Raw genomic sequence first — 19,225 nt, 5'->3', positions numbered from 1 at the left:
TCTATACCGATACATGTTTCTATAAGGGATTAGCAAGCATGTGAAGTGGATGGTTTAATTCAGCAACGTCACAGTTAACGCTCTTCCTTGAGATGAGCTTTCAGGGCTTCACATCTGTCACTGTTGTGATTAAGAGCTAACAGGACCAGAGTGGCCATCCCATCTCCTGTGTCAGATTTCCTCATAAATTAAAAACTCTTCTATGGCAATAGCCTTCAGTGTTCCCAGAATCTTATCATCAGGGGCCACAAGGTTCTTGGTGTAAACAAGCAACAGCACTTTGTACTATGGGCTAAAGTTTCCACATTGGAATGTAAACAAGAACCTGATTTTCTTCTTGCCTCAGGAAAAAAGCCCTCTTTTGTGACTTATACACTACTGCCCAGCAACAATTTATCGATTAAAGCCCTTCAGTAATATGAGATAGAAATTCACTCTCCTTAACGTGAGCAGGAAAACATTTTTATTGAAGAGAGGCGGAAGCACAAAGGCCAGAAAACCAGGTTCAAAGAGGGACAGCACCCAGACTTATTCCGGGAAACCAATACAGCAGGAAGGAATTGATGGCCCTCCATTCTGGGGCAAGAGTGAGTCCCACACGTCCCTTCTGGTTCACATTAGGCTGAGTCAGACTCAGGATCCAGGAACGAGGCTACCATGAGCCGGTAATGGGCATAATGCTCACCGGTAGCTGGCGCAACAGGTGCCCTGAGAGACACCAACCTGGAGATGCACACACCAGAGAGGTGCTCCGCCAGAGAAAACTAGGGTGTTCTCGCCAATCAGTGGAGAACACACTCTGAACTGCTAAAATATAATCTCTCTCTCTGCTCCTACACAGCAGCCCCGTGATAACTGTCAGACCCACGTACAAAGACTGCTGAGTAAGTAAACTCATTTGGGGAACAGAATCTTTCCATTTATTAAAAGCCACATTACTTTAGTTGCTAAGAAATAAAGAGACAAAACTGATATTTAGCATTTAATATGGAGAATATTAGGGGATGTTATTCCACAAACTACCAAATATATGCATGACAAGTTACATTAAAAAATAAAATACCAAAGTTTTAAAAAATGCTCTTCAGTGTTACTCAAGAAAGTCACACTAAATATTTCTTAACCTTCAGAATATGTTCCTTGATGTTTTCCTGACCATTGCTTTATTTACATATTAAAATAAAAAACAACTTTATACTCCACCATGAAAAAATCCACCATTTAAAATTGAGATTTTCTTCACTCTAAAACAGCTTCAAATCTGGAATGTGACTCTCCACACATACATTTCGTATGGGAAAATGCTTTCCTGATTTATTAAATTTGTCAAGTTTTAAATATGAATTCTCTGAATTTTATCTTTATCATGATGCTAGTGCACTTCATAGTTACTGCTCCTCATTCCTTGAGTTCTTGTCTACAGACTCGTAGGACTTATTTCTGAAAGCTTTTGCCAATTCATTCCAAATATGATGGTCTCTCTCTGACTTAATTGATAGGAGTGTATTTTTAGGACTTCCTGCTTCTGCATCCCATCTCCATTATCATCTAAAGTCTCCTGAGAATCAACGTCTGTGAGAAAGTCCCTAACATCTACTTTGTTCTAATTTCTCACTTGTGAGTTTTTCGATGTATACGAAGCCCTGAGTTCCAACAGAAGGATTTCCCACATTCAGAGCATTTCCACGGCTTCTCTCCTGTGTGAACTCTCTGATGTTCACTGAGGGACGACTTCTGAGTGAAGGCCTTCCCACATTCACCACACTTAAAAGGTTTTTCTCCCGAGTGAGTTTTCTGGTGTATCTGAAGTGACGCCTTCCTGGGATAGGCTTTCTCACATTCGCTGCATTCATAGGGTTTCTCCGTCGAGTGAGTCCTCTGGTGTATGATGAGCTGGGATTTCCCACAAAAGGCTCTCTCACAGAAACTACATTCGTAGGGTCTCTCTCCGGTGTGCGTTCTCCTATGTATAACAAGATATGATTTGCTGCTGAAAGCCTTCCCACACTCACTGCATCCGTAGGGCTTCTCGCCTGCATGCGCTCTCAGATGTGCGGTGAGCTGTTCCTTCCTACCGAAGGCTTTCCCACATTCACTGCACTGATAAGGATTATTTCCCGTGTGGATTCCCTGGTGAACAACAAGTTGTGTCTTCATATTGAAGGCTTTCCCACAATCGCTGCACTGGTAGGGTTTCTCCCCTGTGTGCATTCTGATGTGAACCAGGAGGTAGGACTTACTCCTAAAAGCCTTCCCACATTCACTGCATTTATGGGGCTTCACTCCTGTGTGAGTCCTCTGGTGTACGACGAACGGTGACTTCAAACTGAAGGCTTTCCCACACTCCCCACATTCATAAGGTTTCACGCCCGTGTGGCTTCTCTGGTGTAAAAGCAGCTGTGATTTCCAGCTGTAGGCTTTCCCACATTCACTGCAGCCATAAGGTTTCCCCCCTGTGTGAATTTCCTGATGGACGATGAGCTGTGACCTGAAGGAGAATACCTTCCCACACTCACTGCAGGAGTAGGGCTTTTCTCCCGTGTGCACCCTCTGATGAGCATTAAGGTTTGACTTGGCACTGAATGCCCTTTCACATTTGGTGCATTCGTAAGGCCTCTCTCCCGTATGAATTCTGAGATGGACAATCAGTTGTGACTTACAACGAAAAGCTTTCCCACATTCATTACACACACAGTTTTTTTCTATACTATGAGCTCTTTGATGCTTAAGAAAATAGTATTCTTCATATCCATGGAACTTATCAGGATTTTTTCTCAGACAGCTTTTGGTTGAACCTGAGTTTTGTGTCAGACCTTTTCCATGTGTGTTGTACTTATGGATTCTTTGTCTTGAAGGAACATGGGTTCTGCTCAGATGACGTTTTCCAAATGCGCCACAAGCATAACTTCCCTCGATATTTTCAAACTCATCTTGATTTTTCTGGTACCATTCTTTCCAACCTTCTAGGAAAAATAAATATATATATACATATATATATATTTTAATCATCAATGTAGCTGATCTGGAATTAGAGAGCTATAAAACTGGCATGTGATGAGTGTTTTTTGCTTAATAACAGGCCTCAGACACCGGTTCAAAAGAAATACTGGCCAAGCCCACATGTGCCATCTATCTGAGCTATGGAGCATGAGGAACTGTGTTAAACCAAATCCCATTATGGAAATGGATGGCAAATTAGCAGTGATCAAAAATGGTTTTTAAAATAGAAGCTTAGGGCCACCTGGGTGGCTCAGTGTGTTGAGTGACTGACTCTTGGTTTCAGCTCAGGTCATGATCTCAGGATGAGATCGAGCCCCACGTTGGGCTTGTGCTTACTGGGGAGCCTGCTTGAGATTCCCTCTCCCCCCACCCCACCCCTGGTCACACATGCTCTCCTTCTCTCTCTCAAAAAAAAAAAAGAAAAAGAAAAAGAGAACACGAGGCTTAAGAGGCTTAGCCTGCACTTAGGAGCCAACACCATTTATCTTATATCTGAATGTTATTATTACAGGGGCTTATTCAAAAAGTGAATTCAGAGGATACCGAGTAACCAGGGTATAACATTCAGATAGGTACGAGACATTAAAAGTAAGACTCAGTTAGCCATAGGAAAATCAGGGGCAAGAGCATTCCAACCAGACGGAAAAGCACATACAAAATTCTTGAGAAAGGAACACCTGTTTGGCACAGTTAAGAAATAGATAAAATGGGATGCCTCGTTGGCTTGGTCGGGGGAGCCTGTGACTCCTGTTGTCAGGGTCATGAGTTTGAGCCCCACGTTGGGTGTGAAGCCTACAAGTTTAAAAAAAAAAGAAAAGAAAAGAAAAATATTTTGAAAAAAGGCTGGGACAGCTAAAACCCACTGAGTGAACAGAGTGCGTCAAGAACCAAATAGGCAGGCAAAAAAGTTTTCATCTTACCCAAAGGTAAGAGGACATCTTGATTCGTGTTGTGCTTTCTAGAGTATTTTTTTTAAAGATTTTATTTGTCAGAGAGAGAGAGACGGAGAGAGACAGAGCGAGCACAAGCGGGGGCGGGGGGGGTAGGCAGAGGGAGGGGCAGGCTCCCCGCTGAGCAGGGAGCCCAAAGCGGGACTCAATCCCAGGACCCCGGGATCATGACTTGAGCCGAAGGTAGACACTTCACAAACTGAGCCACCCAGGCATCCCTCATGTTGTGCTTTTAAAAGATGTTTGCCTGTTATGTAGAAAATGAATAGGAGAAGGGCTGAGAGACAAACGAGGAAGCCCTTGTAGTAGTGCAGGAAGACGTCACAGTGGTTTGGACTAAACTCTGGAGCTGAGCAAATGTGGAATGCATCTGGAGAGAACCAAGAAAATCTACCAAAGGACTGGGTGAAGGAGAAGGTGAGAGAAGGGGAGGCTTTAAGAACTCCAGATTTTAGGCTGGAGAAACAGGAGGTGCTGCTCTCTGAGAGGGAAAATGTTTGCAGGAAAAATTAAGGACTTTGTTTTGGATCTGACTACACCTGAGATCTCGGCTAAATACCCAAATGGAGAGGAGACAGCAAGTAGGCAGACAGATGGAAGTTCAGTGCTCAGAGAAAAGCAGGAGTCAACAACATGTAAAAGGTGTTAAACACCATGAAGGACGAGACCTTCCAGGGAAGGTGCACAGATGACACATGTGGCCGGACAATGATGAGGCCCAACAGGAGCATGATGCTGAGTGTGAGGCCCACAGGGCACCAGGAAGGCACACTCCTTAGGGGCACAGCCTCATCATGTTGCTACAGCTGTCCTGTGGGGCCACCAGGGGCTCTCCTGCCTCCTCAGGACCTCCTGATAAACCCTCTCTCCCCACTCATGCGGGAACAGTTCGCATTATGGTTTGTGCCTCAAAGTAGGGCCACTAAACTCAAGGACAGGGGTGAGAATACCAAGACCAATGGCTAGAAGACTTCTCAGGCTTGAATAAATGCTCAGACCACTTTTGGTTGTTGGTATTGGCTTCACAGAATTAGTCAGAAAAAAAAGACTGACTGGAAGCCTGTTGGGTGGGTTGTTTCTTTTTTTAAGATTTTATTTATTTATTTATTTATTTATTTATTTATTTATTTATTTGACAGAGAGAGAGAGAGAGAGACGAGCAGGGGGAGCAGTAGAGGGAGAAGCAGACTCTGCTGAGCAGGGAGCCCAATGCAGGACTCGGTCCCAGGACCCTGGGCCGAAGGCAGACGCTCAACCAACTGAGCCACCCAGGCGCCCCACCTGTTAGGTTTCGAAGGAAACCTAAGCCTGGTCTGATAACAGCCTATGATTCTTCAGTCCCAAATACGCCCACATCCGCACCAACAGACAGGCCCATGTTCTCTCCAAGCATCGTCTCATCTATGCCAACAGGACAAAAAGACTGGAGTGAACAGGGAAAGTATGCTAGAGCAAGAAGTCGTCTTTGATTTTTTTTCTCAAAGAGGAGAGTGTGTGATGGACTGCTATCCCCCATCCACCCCTCTGCACAGAGGAGCTTCCGTTAGTTTCCGGATCCTTCCCCACCACTGCATGTGTCTAGAATAGACCGCTGATCTTTTAAGCCCACGTCCGTTCAGATCGTGAGGCCACAGCCACACCTGTGTGAAGGTACCACACCCATCTCAAGAAATCCTGGCCTTGCAACTGGACTCGGGTCCAGGATGAGAACACAGGCTGCCTCCCTTCGGGAAGGAATGACGATGTTTTGTGTTAACATTAGCATTTTTGAAGCTGCACAGGTGGACAGAAGGGCACATGTGCGGCACACCCAAAGGGAGGACTCACACTGCTCACCACAGAGCCACACGCACTTCCCCTCTTCTGTGCACCAGCCCTGACTGGTGAGGACATGGTCCGTGTGGTCCCCCACCGAGCCCTCCCCGCCCCCACATCACGGCTAGTTCAGGCACTGGATGTCAGCTGTAAGAAAACATGCCGGCAGGCTTCTGAGAAAGAGTCTGGGGACTGGTGAAGGGGATTTTGGGGAAAGAAACAGGACTTATCCAGTGACTCCTGCTGTGTCTGCATATGATGCCTGGCATGGAGGAACCTACCAGGACAAAGGAAAAGAAAAGCATAACCTCTCAGGGTGAGAAAAGGGAGGCAGATGGATCGCTGACATCACCAAGCTCCTTGTTTTTTTTTTAAGTTAGATAGTTAGTTAGTTATCCATGTACGTACGCATCTATCTAATCTATCATGAGGGGGAGAGAGAGAATCTCAAGCAGTCTTTGCACTGAGCACAAGCCCAGTGCAGGGCTCGATCCTAGAACCCTGAGGTCATGACCTGAGCCAAAATCAAGACTGAGCCACCAGGAACCCCTGACATCACTAAGCTTCTGAATTAAGCCACTGTGAGGCTGCTGTCCTATGGTAGACAATTGTCATTTGAGACTATAAATTCCTTATTCTTTATTCTGGTTGAACAAGGGATGTAAGATACTTGTTTATTTTCTCAGACTAGTGATAGGATGCTTATGAAAACAAATCCAGCAGGAATAGCTAACGAGAAGACTAGAGTTCTCAAATATGGCTAAGAATTTAAGCTTCCCATGCCTGAGAGAACACTGATCTAGTCTGGGTGACAACTGAGGGGACAGGAGCTATGAAGATAAAATAGCAGCAAAAACAGAAGCAGTACTAAGATTCGCAGCTGTACTAAGTACTAAGCACTAAGATGGTAACACGAGCGCAAGAGCAGCAGTAAGAAACGTGGGGAGGCCAAAGACGAAGAGCTCCTTCCCATCTCTGCTACTGAGAATGAAAAGTGAGGAAGCCCGGGGCTCTTTACAAGCATTTAACACTCGGGACAAGAGTGTAGAAGGGAAGAGGATGAGGATACCCGTGGGACGTTATGACATGGGAGAAAGCAAGCTTGGGCAGAAGAGCCTTTCAGCTGTTACAATATTGGTGAGAGAACAGCCAGATTTGGGAAATACGCCCTTCTGGAGGACTCCAGAGGGAAGGATAAAGAGGAGCCAGGAAATGTAAGGTGATAAAATCACTTCATGACACAGGTGAGACTGGGCTAGGTTTCAGAATCCTTCAGAAAAGTGCCCAAGAAAGTAACAGCTATAATTTCACAGTGAAAGAAAAGGAAACAATGCATTCTCTGAAGAAGGTGATGCTGAGCAAAGGATGAGGAAGACTGAGGGATTTATCTGTGGAAGGCAAGAGAGAAAGTCAATGTAAGGGAAGTAGAGGGCGTGAGTCACACGAAGGGAGAGGAGAGAAACTCTCTGGAAGCGAGGACAGCTAATGCAGTCCATGACCATGGGAAGGAAGGAAACTAACCCAGAAAAACATCTGAGCGGAGTGCAGACAAGAAGGCATGCCTGCCCCTCAGACCCAAGAGAGGAAAGCCCAAACATGGGTAGAGCAATGGTCCTTTCCTTTCCTGAGGAGCTAGCTTGGCTAACTTGGCTCCTCCCGAGTTGCCCCAATGGTTCAGGGGCTTCAAAGCAGAGCTTCCACACAACACTGCCTGAGGTTCACGCCCACACCCCCATCTTCCTGGTTCCCACTCACCCACCTGGACAGCTCTGACGGGAAACTTTGGCATTTATTATCCATGGCTCCTCTCCTTGCTCCAACTTGAAGATTAAATCAGGTTTGGTACCATGATACCCTGTTGGTGGAAAATCATAAAGGATGTGGGCCAAGCTGCTAGGGACTAAGGGATCCAGAACTACAAAATGAAACTGCTCACTGGCACTTGGGGGAAGACTACAATGAGGAGATGAGCCCCAAATAGGGACTATGAGCCTTTGATCTCTGAAGTTCAAGCCCACAACCAGGAAGTACTTTGGAGACCTCAGGGTAGATCAACAAAAGAAAAAGGGTGGCGATTTATACATCATAGTCTGAGATCAACAGAGAAGCTGCACTTACCCACAGACACCAGGTGGCTATAGTTCTCCAGTATCACATCCCTGTACAGGTACTTCTGCGCAGAGTCCAGTAACTGCCACTCTTCCCAGGTGAACTCCACAGATACATCCTTGAATGACAATAATCCCTGGAATAATATACATCCCATTCAATTGGATACCATTACATTAGGTGACGTGGAACAGATGTACAGGAACCGGGAAGGAGAGATGTTCCTCCACAGACTGCCTCCTGTGCCCAGATCAACACTGACTTTCAGAATAAAACAAAAAAAAAAAAACCGGGGCGCCTGGGTGGCTCAGTCGGTGAAGCGTCTGCCTTGGGCTCAGGTCATGATCTCAGGGTCCTGGGATCGAGCCCCATGTCTGGCTCCCTGCTCAGCGGGGAGCCTGCTTCTCCCTCTCCCTCTGCCCCTCCCCCCCGGCTCGTTCTCTCACTCACTTGCTTTCAAATGCACAAATAAAAAAAATCTTAAAAAAAAAAAACAAAAACTTTTGAGCTTCCATGAGCCAGATACTGTTTTTGGTCCTGAAAATTTCAGGACGAACACAACCAACTTCTGCCCTCAAGAAGCTTCTAGTCTTGGGACGCCTGGGTGGCTCAGTTGGTTGAGCATCTGCCTTTGGCTCGGGTCGTGATCTCGGGGTCGTGGGATCGAGCCCCATGTCGGGCTCCCTGTTCGGCGAGGAGTCTGCTTCTCTCTCTCCCTCTGCCCCTCCCCCTGCTCTCTCTCTCTCTCAGATATGAAATAAAATAAAATTAAATTAAATTAAAAAAAATAAAAGCTTCCAGTCTTGTAGAGGGAAATAAACATTTATACATGGAGAAGAAACAGGTGTTACAAGTCTTTGATAAAAAAAATTATCCAGGATATATTTTGCCCAGAGATGGAGAGAACAATTCTAAACACATGGGAAGGTGTGACATCTTGATAGCTGCTCAACCCATCTTGAGTCTTAGACAGAGTGAGAGCTTGGCACCATAAAAAAAAAAGGAAAGAAAAGGAAAAAAGGCCAAATAGGTAAATTCCTAGCCTTCTTTCCAGAGAATAAGGGGCCCATTGCTGAGGTCAACCAGGGTTCACTCGGGCACAGACTCCGAGCCTGGAGCTAGGGCTGCAGAGCTGCAGATGATGGAGAGCCGCTGTGGCTGGGCAGGGGGCGGCAGTCCCCACCAGGCAGTTGTGAGACAGGAAGTGTGGTTCCTGACATCTCTGTGAACTACCCAGAATGCTTATAATAAGTTTCTTTCATGGGACCAAAAAAAAGTAGTAACAAGCTACAGGTCCTCACAGGATCATTCAACAAACATTTCTGAGACACTGACAATGTGCCAGGACTGTTCTTGGCGCTGGGGGCTCAGCCATGAACACGGTCCCTGGACTTAGTGCGTTTCCATCCTTGCAGGGGAAGGTGACAGTAAACCCGTAACTACCCAACAAGCAGATGGTGATGGTGCTCTACCAAGAAGCAGGGTAAGGGGATAGAGCCCAGGGAGGCAGGTGTAGGCAGATGGAGTGGTCAGGAAGCTCTCTGGTAAGGGACTATTTGGGTAGAAACCCAAGCGATGTGAGAATGATACCAAGATTTGTGCAGAAGAGCCTTCCAAGAGGCATGAAAACAAAGGGCCAGGACTTCAGGGCTCAGAGGGTATGGTAAGGACTTGAGATTTCATTCCAGGTGAGGAGAGGCCATCCGAAGGCCTTAAGCAAGAGTGGGATGTTCTGACTCCCGCCCAAGATTAATCTGACTGCTGTGGAGAAGGGAGGGTCCTGGATCTGGGGCAATGAAGGTAGCTGGAAGTAATACGCAGTGGTTGGATTCTGGGCATCAAGTAAAGACAGAGTAGACGACATCTTGACGGGAGATGACCAGCACACAGAGAAGGGTGTTGAGGAGGACAGCAAGGATCCTGGCCAAGTAAACTGAAGACGCTGCCCTAACAAGGTGAGGGTGCCTGAGGGATGAGAAATGAGGGGAACAAGGGGCTGTAGAAGCAGCTGGACAGGATTCCCTGAAGCAGGACACTGGGGGAAGGGAGGGAAGGAGGAGACCGTCTGGGTGTCCACTGAGCCCACAATCAGGAGGAACTGGCCCCGTGTTCAGGGATTTCAGTAAACCAGGAATCTGGTATCTCTTCTCCTCTGGGAATTTCTGAAGACAGAGGCTTCTGGAACACTCTGTAAAGGCAGCTGAAAAGTGATGTCCAAAGATGCCTGGACTTGATCACCCCTGACAGGCTCCTAAGCCAACAGCACTGCCCGCAGAAAGGGAGACCCAGGAGGGGAGAGACAGTGAATGCGATTCTGGGGGAGTCTGCAGAAGTAAGTGAGAGCATTGCTCACAATGTGGAAATCCAGGGTAAGGCCCTGCCTCAGGCTCCAAGCAACCGCCTGGTGCTGAGCACCAATCACCTGACAACAGGAGCTTCTCTGGTCTAAGCACTGGTCTTCCCAACCCATGAGGAGCCCCCATAGAAGGAGGGAATAAAGAGATGAGCACCCCATCTCTCCTCTGCAGCCTGAGTGGGGCAAGCAGAGGAGGTGGAATTAAGAGCATGGACTGGACTGCCCAATGCCTGAAAGTGACCAGAGAAGATGAGACCGGAATATCATGAGCGCTCGCTGAGACAAACCCTGGGGCCAAGGAAAGGGAGAGCGGACAGGGACGCCTGAGGCTGTGACTTCTTACATTCAGATCCAGCCCAGGCCACTTGTCAGATCTGTGACTTCGTAGCAGAGGAGAAGCCCAAGCAAGGCATACCAGTGTGATCGTGTACAAGCTTAAGGCAGACGCCACGAGAGTGAACACAGACCAAAGTGGCTGAGTATGCAGACAGGATGGAAGAAGAGAGTGGGAGTAAACCGTGAGGCTTATTTTATTTTAAGCTTTTTACTGTATTTTGAGTTTGATAAGAATAAAAATAAAATACAGAGAAACTATTAAAAAAAATTTTTTATTGGTCAAGAAATGAAGAAATTAAAAATAGAAAACTATTATGACCAAGACAGAATCCATAGCTCTAAGGCAAAGATTTTTAAATTATGAGATTATTGTACAGAGGCAGTTCTACTGTATGCTGCAAACCTATGCAAAGTCACACAGCAAACCCACAGGGAATATGGGGAGAATGGGGTTGGGGCACAACACCTTTGTCAGCAACACATAAAAAAGAACACCAGGAACCTATTAAAAACAGTAGCAGTTTTACATGTTTAATGTTTAAGAAATACATAAAATGACAATACATCACTTTACCCTGGAAAAGACCTGGTGTCTGGACACCAGAGGGGCTAAAGCTGATCATAAAGTGGGGGAAGAGGGCTGTGTGAAGTCAGACAGAAGGCTCACACTGTTCCCTACGAAATCAATTTTGTTGAATTCATGTTTTTAAAGCAGACATGGTAGCAGATCTGACTATATTAACGAATTTGTTCCAATAAATTTGAAAACTTGGAAGAAATAAAAATTGTCTAAGAAAGTAAAAAGAACCCAAGCTGGCCCAGAAGGCAGTAAAAAAAGCAAGACTGACTAATCCATGATCACAAAACACACAGAAGTAGCAACCGAGGGCACACCCTCCGTTTCAGAGGGCCATGCGCCCACACTACACTTAAAGGTAAGTTCTATCAACATCGCAGGGACATAAAATCCCCATCGTGTCCGACCTGGCGTTGGGCCCGGACACCACGGGACGCCTGTACAGCACAGACCCGCGCGGCCCCACAGACGAAGCCCGGCGAGTACAGCACAAGCTGTAGGCTCAGCTCACTTGTCATTAACTCTGGTCAGCGTGTCCAGATAAAAATACTACTCAGGTACAAGCCCTGTACACACATACAGAGCAAACTGTGACAAGGAAACGTATCCAAAAAATTAAAGGACGGTCCAAAATTAACAACAACAAAAAAACCCATCAGTGAAATAAGTCACATCAGTACATTAGCAGAGAACAGCCAACCAATCATCTCAATAGGTGAAACAAAGTCATGTAAAATTCAACACTTTTAAAAATCAGAGCTCTCCCCAGGTGAGTTACGTGCTGGGTGTTTCCTTCACTGGGGGCATCTGTCCAGCCTGAGAGTAGGCAGGGGAGCCTCTGATGCCCCCTGACAGCAGGCTTCCCCTGTGCACATCTGCTGAGTGCTGGTGAGCACAGGAACTGGGCTGCAATGGCAGACTGATTCTCCCACAGTCTCAAGGCACTGAGGACACAAAGAACCCTAGAGGGGAGCATGCAATAACCCCCCCAACTACCACCGAGACCACAGGTGAATGTACAATAACTAAAGCGGCACCCCAGCCCCAAACCACCTCCAAGCCTGTTTGATGATGTCATCAGTCATCTCCCTATCTGCATGGCAGAGGAAAGGGGAAACACTCTGGTAGAAGGTAACACTGAACTTCGGTCTCTATGGTTGTTCCTTTATACCAACATAGACATAAAATAGAAAATTTTGAGACATGTGAAGAGGCAAGAAAACAAGACCGATAAATCAAAGGAAAAACGCACAACACAGACGCAACAGATGATCCAGAAGTTAGCAGACAACGTTAGAAATAACTGTCATAGTATATATTATTACAAATACTTAAAATTATAGAAGAAAAGTATACAATAGATTAAAAGGAAACTGGAAATTTGTTTTTAAAAAACCAGGAGACATTTAGAAATAAAGAATGGATATCACATTAACTAAGCATCAATAGAATAGTTGAGTACAGGACATCCATCCTATGGGAAAATACTCCAAGCAAAGTTGACAAACTTTGGACGGGCCTCCATGCAGGACACCTGGAACTCACTGCTGATGGGACACAAAGCGGTTTCAGCACTTCTGGAAAATGTTTGGTCATGTTCACTAAACTTAAATACACACACACCCATCACTTCTAGATATATGCCAGGTGGTTGTCCACTGAGAGGGAGATTCTGCGCCCCCGGGGATGTCTGGCACTGAGACTTCTGCGCTGGTCACGTAGAGCTGCTGGTATCTAAACGGGTAGAGGTCAAGGATGCTGCTCAACATCCTACAATGTACAGAATAGTCCTTCACAATGAAGAGTAATTCAGTCCAAAATGTCAATAGTGCTGAGGCTGAGAAATCCTGGCATAAGCCTAACAGAAATGAGAATTGATGTCCCTCAAAAGATGTGTACAAAAATGTTTATAACGGTGTTATTCAAAATAGCCAATAACTGGACGCAGCCCAAGTGTTGCTGATGACCATGTCTATGATAACACATGAATACAGCAGACAGATTATAAAACAGTCATACAACAGAGAATCATACAACTTGGATGTCACTCACAAACTATGCTGACTGAGAGAAGCCAGATACTTTACTGTACAATTCCAATTATATTAAGTTAAAAAAAGAAAAAAAAAGGCAAAATTAATGGTGTTATAACAGGAGTAAAAAAATATAAATAAAGCAGTGACCCCTTGGGGGTGGGGGCCAGTGGCGATAGAGAGAAGAACGGAAACTGCCAGGGTGCTGGAATTCTTGATTTTCATTTGTCTTCAGTGTATACTTTAATATTGTGATTTATAAGAATATTTGGTCATTCAGATGTCCAAAACATATTTCTGATATGTGTTTGGTCTTCATCCATGGGTTCCTGGCTCAGAGCTCCTAAAACCCTTGGAATTTCCTCTGGTAAGTACGATCAAGGTATCTTTTGTTATGTTAATGAGGCAACTTCTGGAAAGCCCCTAGGTAACCTACCAAAGGGCAGCTGGTTTCCAGGAGACTGTCCCCCATCTCTGGGTCGACAGTGACAGACTGAAGCTGAATTCTCAGACAACCTGCTGGTGTCCAAGAACTGTGTGATGCTGTGTGTAGGGGAACAGCACCCCCACCCCTCTTGCTGGAATTGGTCCAGGAACCTAAAAGAATATAAATATTCCACTTAAGGTTTATGTATTTTACTATAATTTAGAACTCAATTAAATTTTTAAAAAGGCAAAAGAAGCCACAAATGGATATATATGTATAAAAACATCACAGATACAACTACAAATATATTTTTTGCATGGGGGTAAAAACAGAAATAATGTTACATAGTGTGAAACCCACTTATGTAATAACCCAAACAAACCAAACATTTTAAGGATATAAACGATTGTAGACAAACATATGTAGAAAGATCTAGAAGAATATACACCAAATTGATTATCTCTGAAGAGAGAAAAGGGATTAGGACAGGAGGGTAATTTTAAGACTGAACTGCGTTCTAAGAGAATGTAGAAAAGTACCAAATATGTAACCAAAAATTAACGAGACAGGAATATCCATACATGTGCAGAGTTGTTCATGGTTTCAAAGTTTGTAACAGTGACAAGCTCAACAACCTAAATTTCCACCCATAAGAGAACAGCTAAAAAAATATGGTACATTCATCCTATAGAGACATTTTTCAAATTGTAGAATAATTATACACAGTATGATGCAACTCATACAAAAACAAAACTTTTCGGGACGCCTGGGTGACTCAGTCAGTGAAGGGTCTGCCTTCAGCTCAGGTCATGATCCCAGGGTCCTGGGATCGAGTCCCGCATCGGGCTCCTCAATCGGCTGGGAGCCTGCTTCTCCCTCTCCCTGCCATTCCCCCTGCTTGTGCTCACTCCCTCTCTCTCTGACAAATAAATAAATAAATAAATAAACTTTTCAAATGTTGAATTAAGCACACCTAAAATTCCACCCAATCACCTATAAAATTCATAAGTATTTTTAATCAGTTCTTTTAAAAAATTTAAATATCTTTGTGTCTCCAGGAATACAAAATTTCAGCAGATCAAAAGCTGAGAGGCCTGAGAGCAGGAAGTAAGAAGCCCTAGTGGTTACCAGCTGTGGGCATGAGGAGGTGAGTCCACAGACTTAAATCCCCATCAGTGGAGAAACAGCTTAATAAAATGCGGCCCAATCATACTGCAGGATAATAAAATGGAGCTATTATAAAAGGAAACGCTGATCTATATGTATTGCTATGAAGAATTCTAAAATAAATGTAAAGCAAATGGCATACTGCACAATTTATAGAAGAGAACATAAAACCTTGTTTCCTGTAGGAAGGGTCTGGATGGAAACCCCCCAAGCTACTGACTACCTCTTTTCTAAACTTCTGGGTTTTTTACTTTAAGTAGGCTCCACGCCAATGTGGGGCCTGACTCACGACCCCGAGAACAGGCACCTGCTACTGACTACCTCTTGACATTAGAGGAAGAAAATGATAACCAAAGAGCTTTGGCTGTGTTACTTACAATCCCATTTTCTAAAACGATGCAATTAAAAATGGTTTTATATTAAAGAGAAAAAGCAATAAAGCCATTTCCATACTAAAACGTGGAACAGACAGCAGTGTACATGATCAGACACGTAAAATGCAGAGAAAAACAATGGGAAGGTTACATAACACACTGTGGATGGCAATCTTTTCTGGGGAGCACTCTTTTACACTGGAATATCTGTGTCAACAAAAATAAGAGGGAAGGGAAGGAAAAGAGGAGAAAGAAGAGAAGGAAAAGGTAGGAGGGAGGGAGGGAGGACTGAGGAAAAAAGATGAGGTGTGTAGGCAAGAGCTGGTCTACAGAGGTGAAGTGGTGCGGGCTAGAAAATAAAGAAGAAGGGAGGAAAATTAGAGTGTGTATATGCACGTGTACACACAAACACATACACACACAAAGAGAAAATAATAGAGTGAATATAGCAAAATGTTAACAATTCTGGGTGAAGAGGTTTTTTATACAACACTGTACAGGAATTTTTTATACTGTTCTTGTGATTTCTCTACAGTTCCAAAATTCTTCCAAGATGAAATAAAATTAAAAACTCCTAGGGGTTTCCAGCATGATCGTCCCCCTCACTTATAGGGCCCTACCAATCTGGCCCCGGCTGATGCGCCAACCCTCTCCACTCCAGCCATGGCCTTGCTTTCCACTTGAGGCAGCTGCCACTTGCTTGGAATACAACCCTAGAAATAAAAGTCTGGGATGCTTCCTCCCCCACTACCCCCGCCATCCCATGATCGTCAAGTTGTCACTCAGACCATACGTGAATGTTGCCTCAAGAAGGGGTGCCAATCTAAAGTAGCCACTCAGCCGCTCTCTTTCACGTGCATAACACTCACATCTTTGTTTATGATGCTCCTCCGGTATGTTTGACCAGACATACCAGGTATGGTATCTCCCATACCCTGCATGGGGTCATGGACCCTGTCAATCTTTTTTTTTTTTTTTTAAAGATTTTATTTATTTATTTGACAGAGAGAGAGACAGTGAGAGAGGGAACACAAGCAGGGGGAGTGGGAGAGGGAGAAGCAGGCTTCCTGCCGAGCAGGGAGCCCGATGCGGGGCTCGATCCCAGAGTCCTAGGACAAAGCCCAGGGGTAGGCTCTCTGTTCAGTGAGGAGCCTGCTTCTCCCTCTCCCTCTGCCTGCTGCTCCCCCTGCTCGTTCCCTCTCTCTCTCTGTCAAATAAAATCTTAAAAAAAAAAAAAAAAGGTAAGAGGCATTATGAGCACAAACTCTGAAGATACTGCTTTGTTTGAATCCTAGCTCTGCAACCCTAGTCTCCTTGGATACTAGTTTGGGACCATGGACAGGCTTCCCTGTTTCCTCACCTGTAAAGTGGGGACATACCTGCCTTACAGGGTCATGAGACTTTAACAACTTCATACACACGAAGTGCCTAGCTAAGAATGGTACCTACTAATACTATTCAATAGTTCTAAAGTCTTCATTTAGTCTTCTTTGTTTACTTACTTACTCTTCATAAGGTATGATTCTGTTTGCTTATTTTATCTTTCTTTATTGCTATTGTAAATACAATGTTTTCTCTCACTGTATTTTCCATATGGTTTTGTTTAAGAATAAAAATATCCTGGGGCATCTGGCTGGCTCAGTTGGTACAGCACGCCACTCTTGATCTCAGGGTTTTAAGTTCAAGCCCCACATTGGGCATAGAGATTATTTTTAAAAATAATAAAAAGATCCTTAATTTTAAGGTTAATTGTATGATTCATGCCACTCTGACCTCCCTTGTTCCTGGCACCCATACTCTTCTTGTCACACCCGAGGCATCATACCACCTAAAAAAGGTCGCTACTGTCACTAATCATTTCTTTACATTCCACTGTCCACAACCTTACGCAATCCAGTTGGCAACACCGCGCATTACCTCTCAGGAAGTGACTATTCCAACATTCTCTCAGGTATGGAAAAACTGCTTAAGACTTACAAATACGCAAGGCGCCGGGGTGGCTCAGTCGCTTAAGCGTCTGCCTTGGGCTCAGGTCATGATCTCAGGGTCCTGGGATCGAGCCCAGAGTGGGACTCCCTGCTCAGAGGGGAGTCGGCTTCTCCCTCTTTCTTTCCCTCTGCCCCTGCTAGTGCGCGCTCTCTCACTCGCTCTCAAATAAATAAAATCTTAAAAAAAAAAAAAAAAAAAAAAGACTTGTAACTTCCCAAATCCAAGGGCAACTGTTTGTCTCGTAAAATAATTCTCTGAGGTGTGGGGCGCCTGGGTGGCTCAGTCGTTAACCGTCTGCCTTCGGCTCAGGTCATGGTCCCAGGGTCCTCGGATCGAGCCCCGCATCGGGCTCCCTGCTCGGCGGGAAGCCTGCTTCTCCCTCTCCCACTCCCCCTGCTCGTGTTCCCTCTCTCGCTGTCTCTCTCTGTCGAATAAATAAATAAAATCTTAAAAAAAAATAAATTCTCTGAGGTGTTTCATATCACGGCTTTTATGAAGTTCTTTCCTCAAATTTGCAGGAAACAGCCACTCTCCAAACTTACACCTCTCTTGCACCCAGCCCTTGTGCACCGCAGTCCTTCCTTGTCTTCGCCACGTCTCCACTTTTCAGGGCTCTCTCCCCTCACACCCTAAGCTTCCACTAACAGAGGGATCTTTAATCTGGGTATTTCCCGGGAGTTCCCACTTGAGCTGCAGATCCAACCGTAGGCACCCCACAGCCAGCATCTACACGGCCACACTCTCTCCTGGACGCCTCTTCTAACAGAGCTCCCGAGGGGAAGCATCGCCACCCCGCGAGAAGTCAGCCGTACCGCGATCACTCGCTGACCCCATCAACCGCTCGCACAGTCCCGGCGGTCCACCGGCCCTCCCCCGCTCCAAAACTGCTCCTTCCCGCTTCCTTGACAAGGACCCTCATTACCCTCGGAGTTCAGGGTTGCAGCTGGCAATAAAGTGTAACTTCCGAGGGAGAGGGCACGGGACACAAAATGCCAGAAAACAAGGGACGTTTCCGGAGATCGGGGGGAGAAAGCGGGGGGAGGGAACGCGCGAGTTCGGGCCCTGGCTGTGACGGTAAAGAGATGAATGGGTCCGTCCTCGGTGCCCAGGCAGCCTTTAAAGACGAGAGAGTCCCTACTTACCCAACACGAAGCTGTCCGAAACCTGCCGGCCATCCCGCGCTGTTTCGTGCAGGCTGCGGAGCAAAGAAGCGAACCGTGAGGATCTCCCTGCTGGCCTCACCCGCGCCCACCCAGGAGGGATCTCCCGCCCCACAGAGGGTGTGTCCGGGGCTGAGTCCCTCACAGGCACACGGCCTCCGGGCCTGGGCACAAGCAGTCGGAGCGATGAGTTTGCACCGTGACGCGGCCCTGAAACGGGAGACCCCGAGTCCAGGCTGGCTCCGACCACGCCCCAGACCTACCGTGGGGGCTCAGCCGGCCAAGCTGCTGGTCTGCACGAGATGCGCCGAAGGGGGCTAAATCTGTGCCTCCGCCCGGGTCCGGGGCCACAGGAACTCAGAAATCCCCGGGCCCGCTCCGGTCCACAAACACCAAGGCAGAAACAACCCTGGAGGCGCCTACCCCACTACAAGCGCGGGTGCGGCGCAGCGGAAGTACGTCATGCACCGGACGCGACGGCGCCGGAAGAAAACTACATCTCCCAGAATCCTCTGCGAAGGGTTCCTGCTTGCTGGCAGGGCTTCCAGCAGAAAGCTGATCTGCAGAGGGGCCAAGCCTCAGCGGACCCACTGCAGGGCTGGGAGCCGCAGGCGACCCCTGGTCCCCTCTCTCGGGCCTCGCCGTGCTCCAGCCTCAGTGCAAGGGCCAACATGCTGAGGCCTGAGGTCAAACAAGACAGGGTTCCGGGGGCGCCTGGCTGGCTCAGTCCTTAGGTGTCTGCCTTCAGCTTAGGTCATGATACCAGGATCCTGGGATCAAGCCCCGCATCAGGCTCCCTGCTCGGGGGGAAGCCGGCTTCTCCCTCTCCCACTCCCCCTGCTTGTGTTCCCTCTCTCGCTGTGTCTCCCTCTGTCAAATAAATAAATAAATAAAATATTAAAAAAAAAAAAAGACAGGGTTCTGATCCACAG

General features: G+C 46.3%; 2 protein-coding genes across 3 annotated transcripts in view; both read right to left on the bottom strand.

Moving 5' to 3' along the window:
• Window positions 1-18,573, bottom strand: part of LOC116626807 (zinc finger protein 84) — a 56,704-nt gene extending 38,131 nt beyond the window's left edge. Inside the window, exons 1-2 of the mRNA XM_032396314.1 lie at window positions 18,557-18,573; window positions 18,276-18,328 (exon numbers count right to left, since the gene is read on the bottom strand). The gene's annotated coding sequence lies outside the window, so the exon portion shown is untranslated. The remainder of the gene's footprint in view (window positions 1-18,275; window positions 18,329-18,556) is intronic.
• LOC116626808 (zinc finger protein 26) lies at window positions 14-18,727 on the bottom strand. Of its 2 annotated transcripts, XM_032396317.1 has the most exons (6): window positions 18,557-18,716; window positions 18,276-18,328; window positions 13,613-13,773; window positions 7,884-8,010; window positions 7,525-7,620; window positions 14-2,963 (listed from the first exon to the last, which is right to left on the bottom strand). In XM_032396317.1, the coding sequence occupies exons 3-6, from the start codon at window positions 13,646-13,648 to the stop codon at window positions 1,612-1,614; spliced, it is 1,611 nt and encodes a 536-aa protein (XP_032252208.1). In that variant the 5' UTR covers window positions 13,649-13,773; window positions 18,276-18,328; window positions 18,557-18,716; the 3' UTR covers window positions 14-1,611. The 2 variants fall into 2 exon arrangements, with proteins under 2 accessions (XP_032252208.1, XP_032252207.1); XM_032396316.1 differs by lacking the exon at window positions 13,613-13,773 and having other exon boundaries at window positions 18,557-18,727.
• Between the last annotated feature and the right edge of the window lie 498 nt (window positions 18,728-19,225).

This window comes from Phoca vitulina, unplaced genomic scaffold, assembly GCF_004348235.1.
Source record: "Phoca vitulina isolate PV1807 unplaced genomic scaffold, GSC_HSeal_1.0 scaffold91, whole genome shotgun sequence".
Lineage (NCBI taxonomy): Eukaryota > Metazoa > Chordata > Mammalia > Carnivora > Phocidae > Phoca > Phoca vitulina.
This window is presented reverse-complemented; position numbering and strand designations above follow the sequence as displayed.

What these genes read in the sequence shown, in the direction of transcription:
- LOC116626808 (XM_032396317.1), bottom strand. Translation starts at nt 13,648, where the DNA reads ATGGGGGACAGTCTCCTGGAAACCAGCTGCCCTTTG. An exon ending in TGGAAACCAGCTGCCCTTTG is followed by an intron (nt 8,011 to 13,612) that starts GTAGGTTACCTA and finishes ATATTATTCCAG; the next exon opens with GGATTATTGTCATTCAAGGA. An exon ending in TTCCCGTCAGAGCTGTCCAG is followed by an intron (nt 2,964 to 7,524) that starts GTGGGTGAGTGG and finishes TATTTTTCCTAG; the next exon opens with AAGGTTGGAAAGAATGGTAC.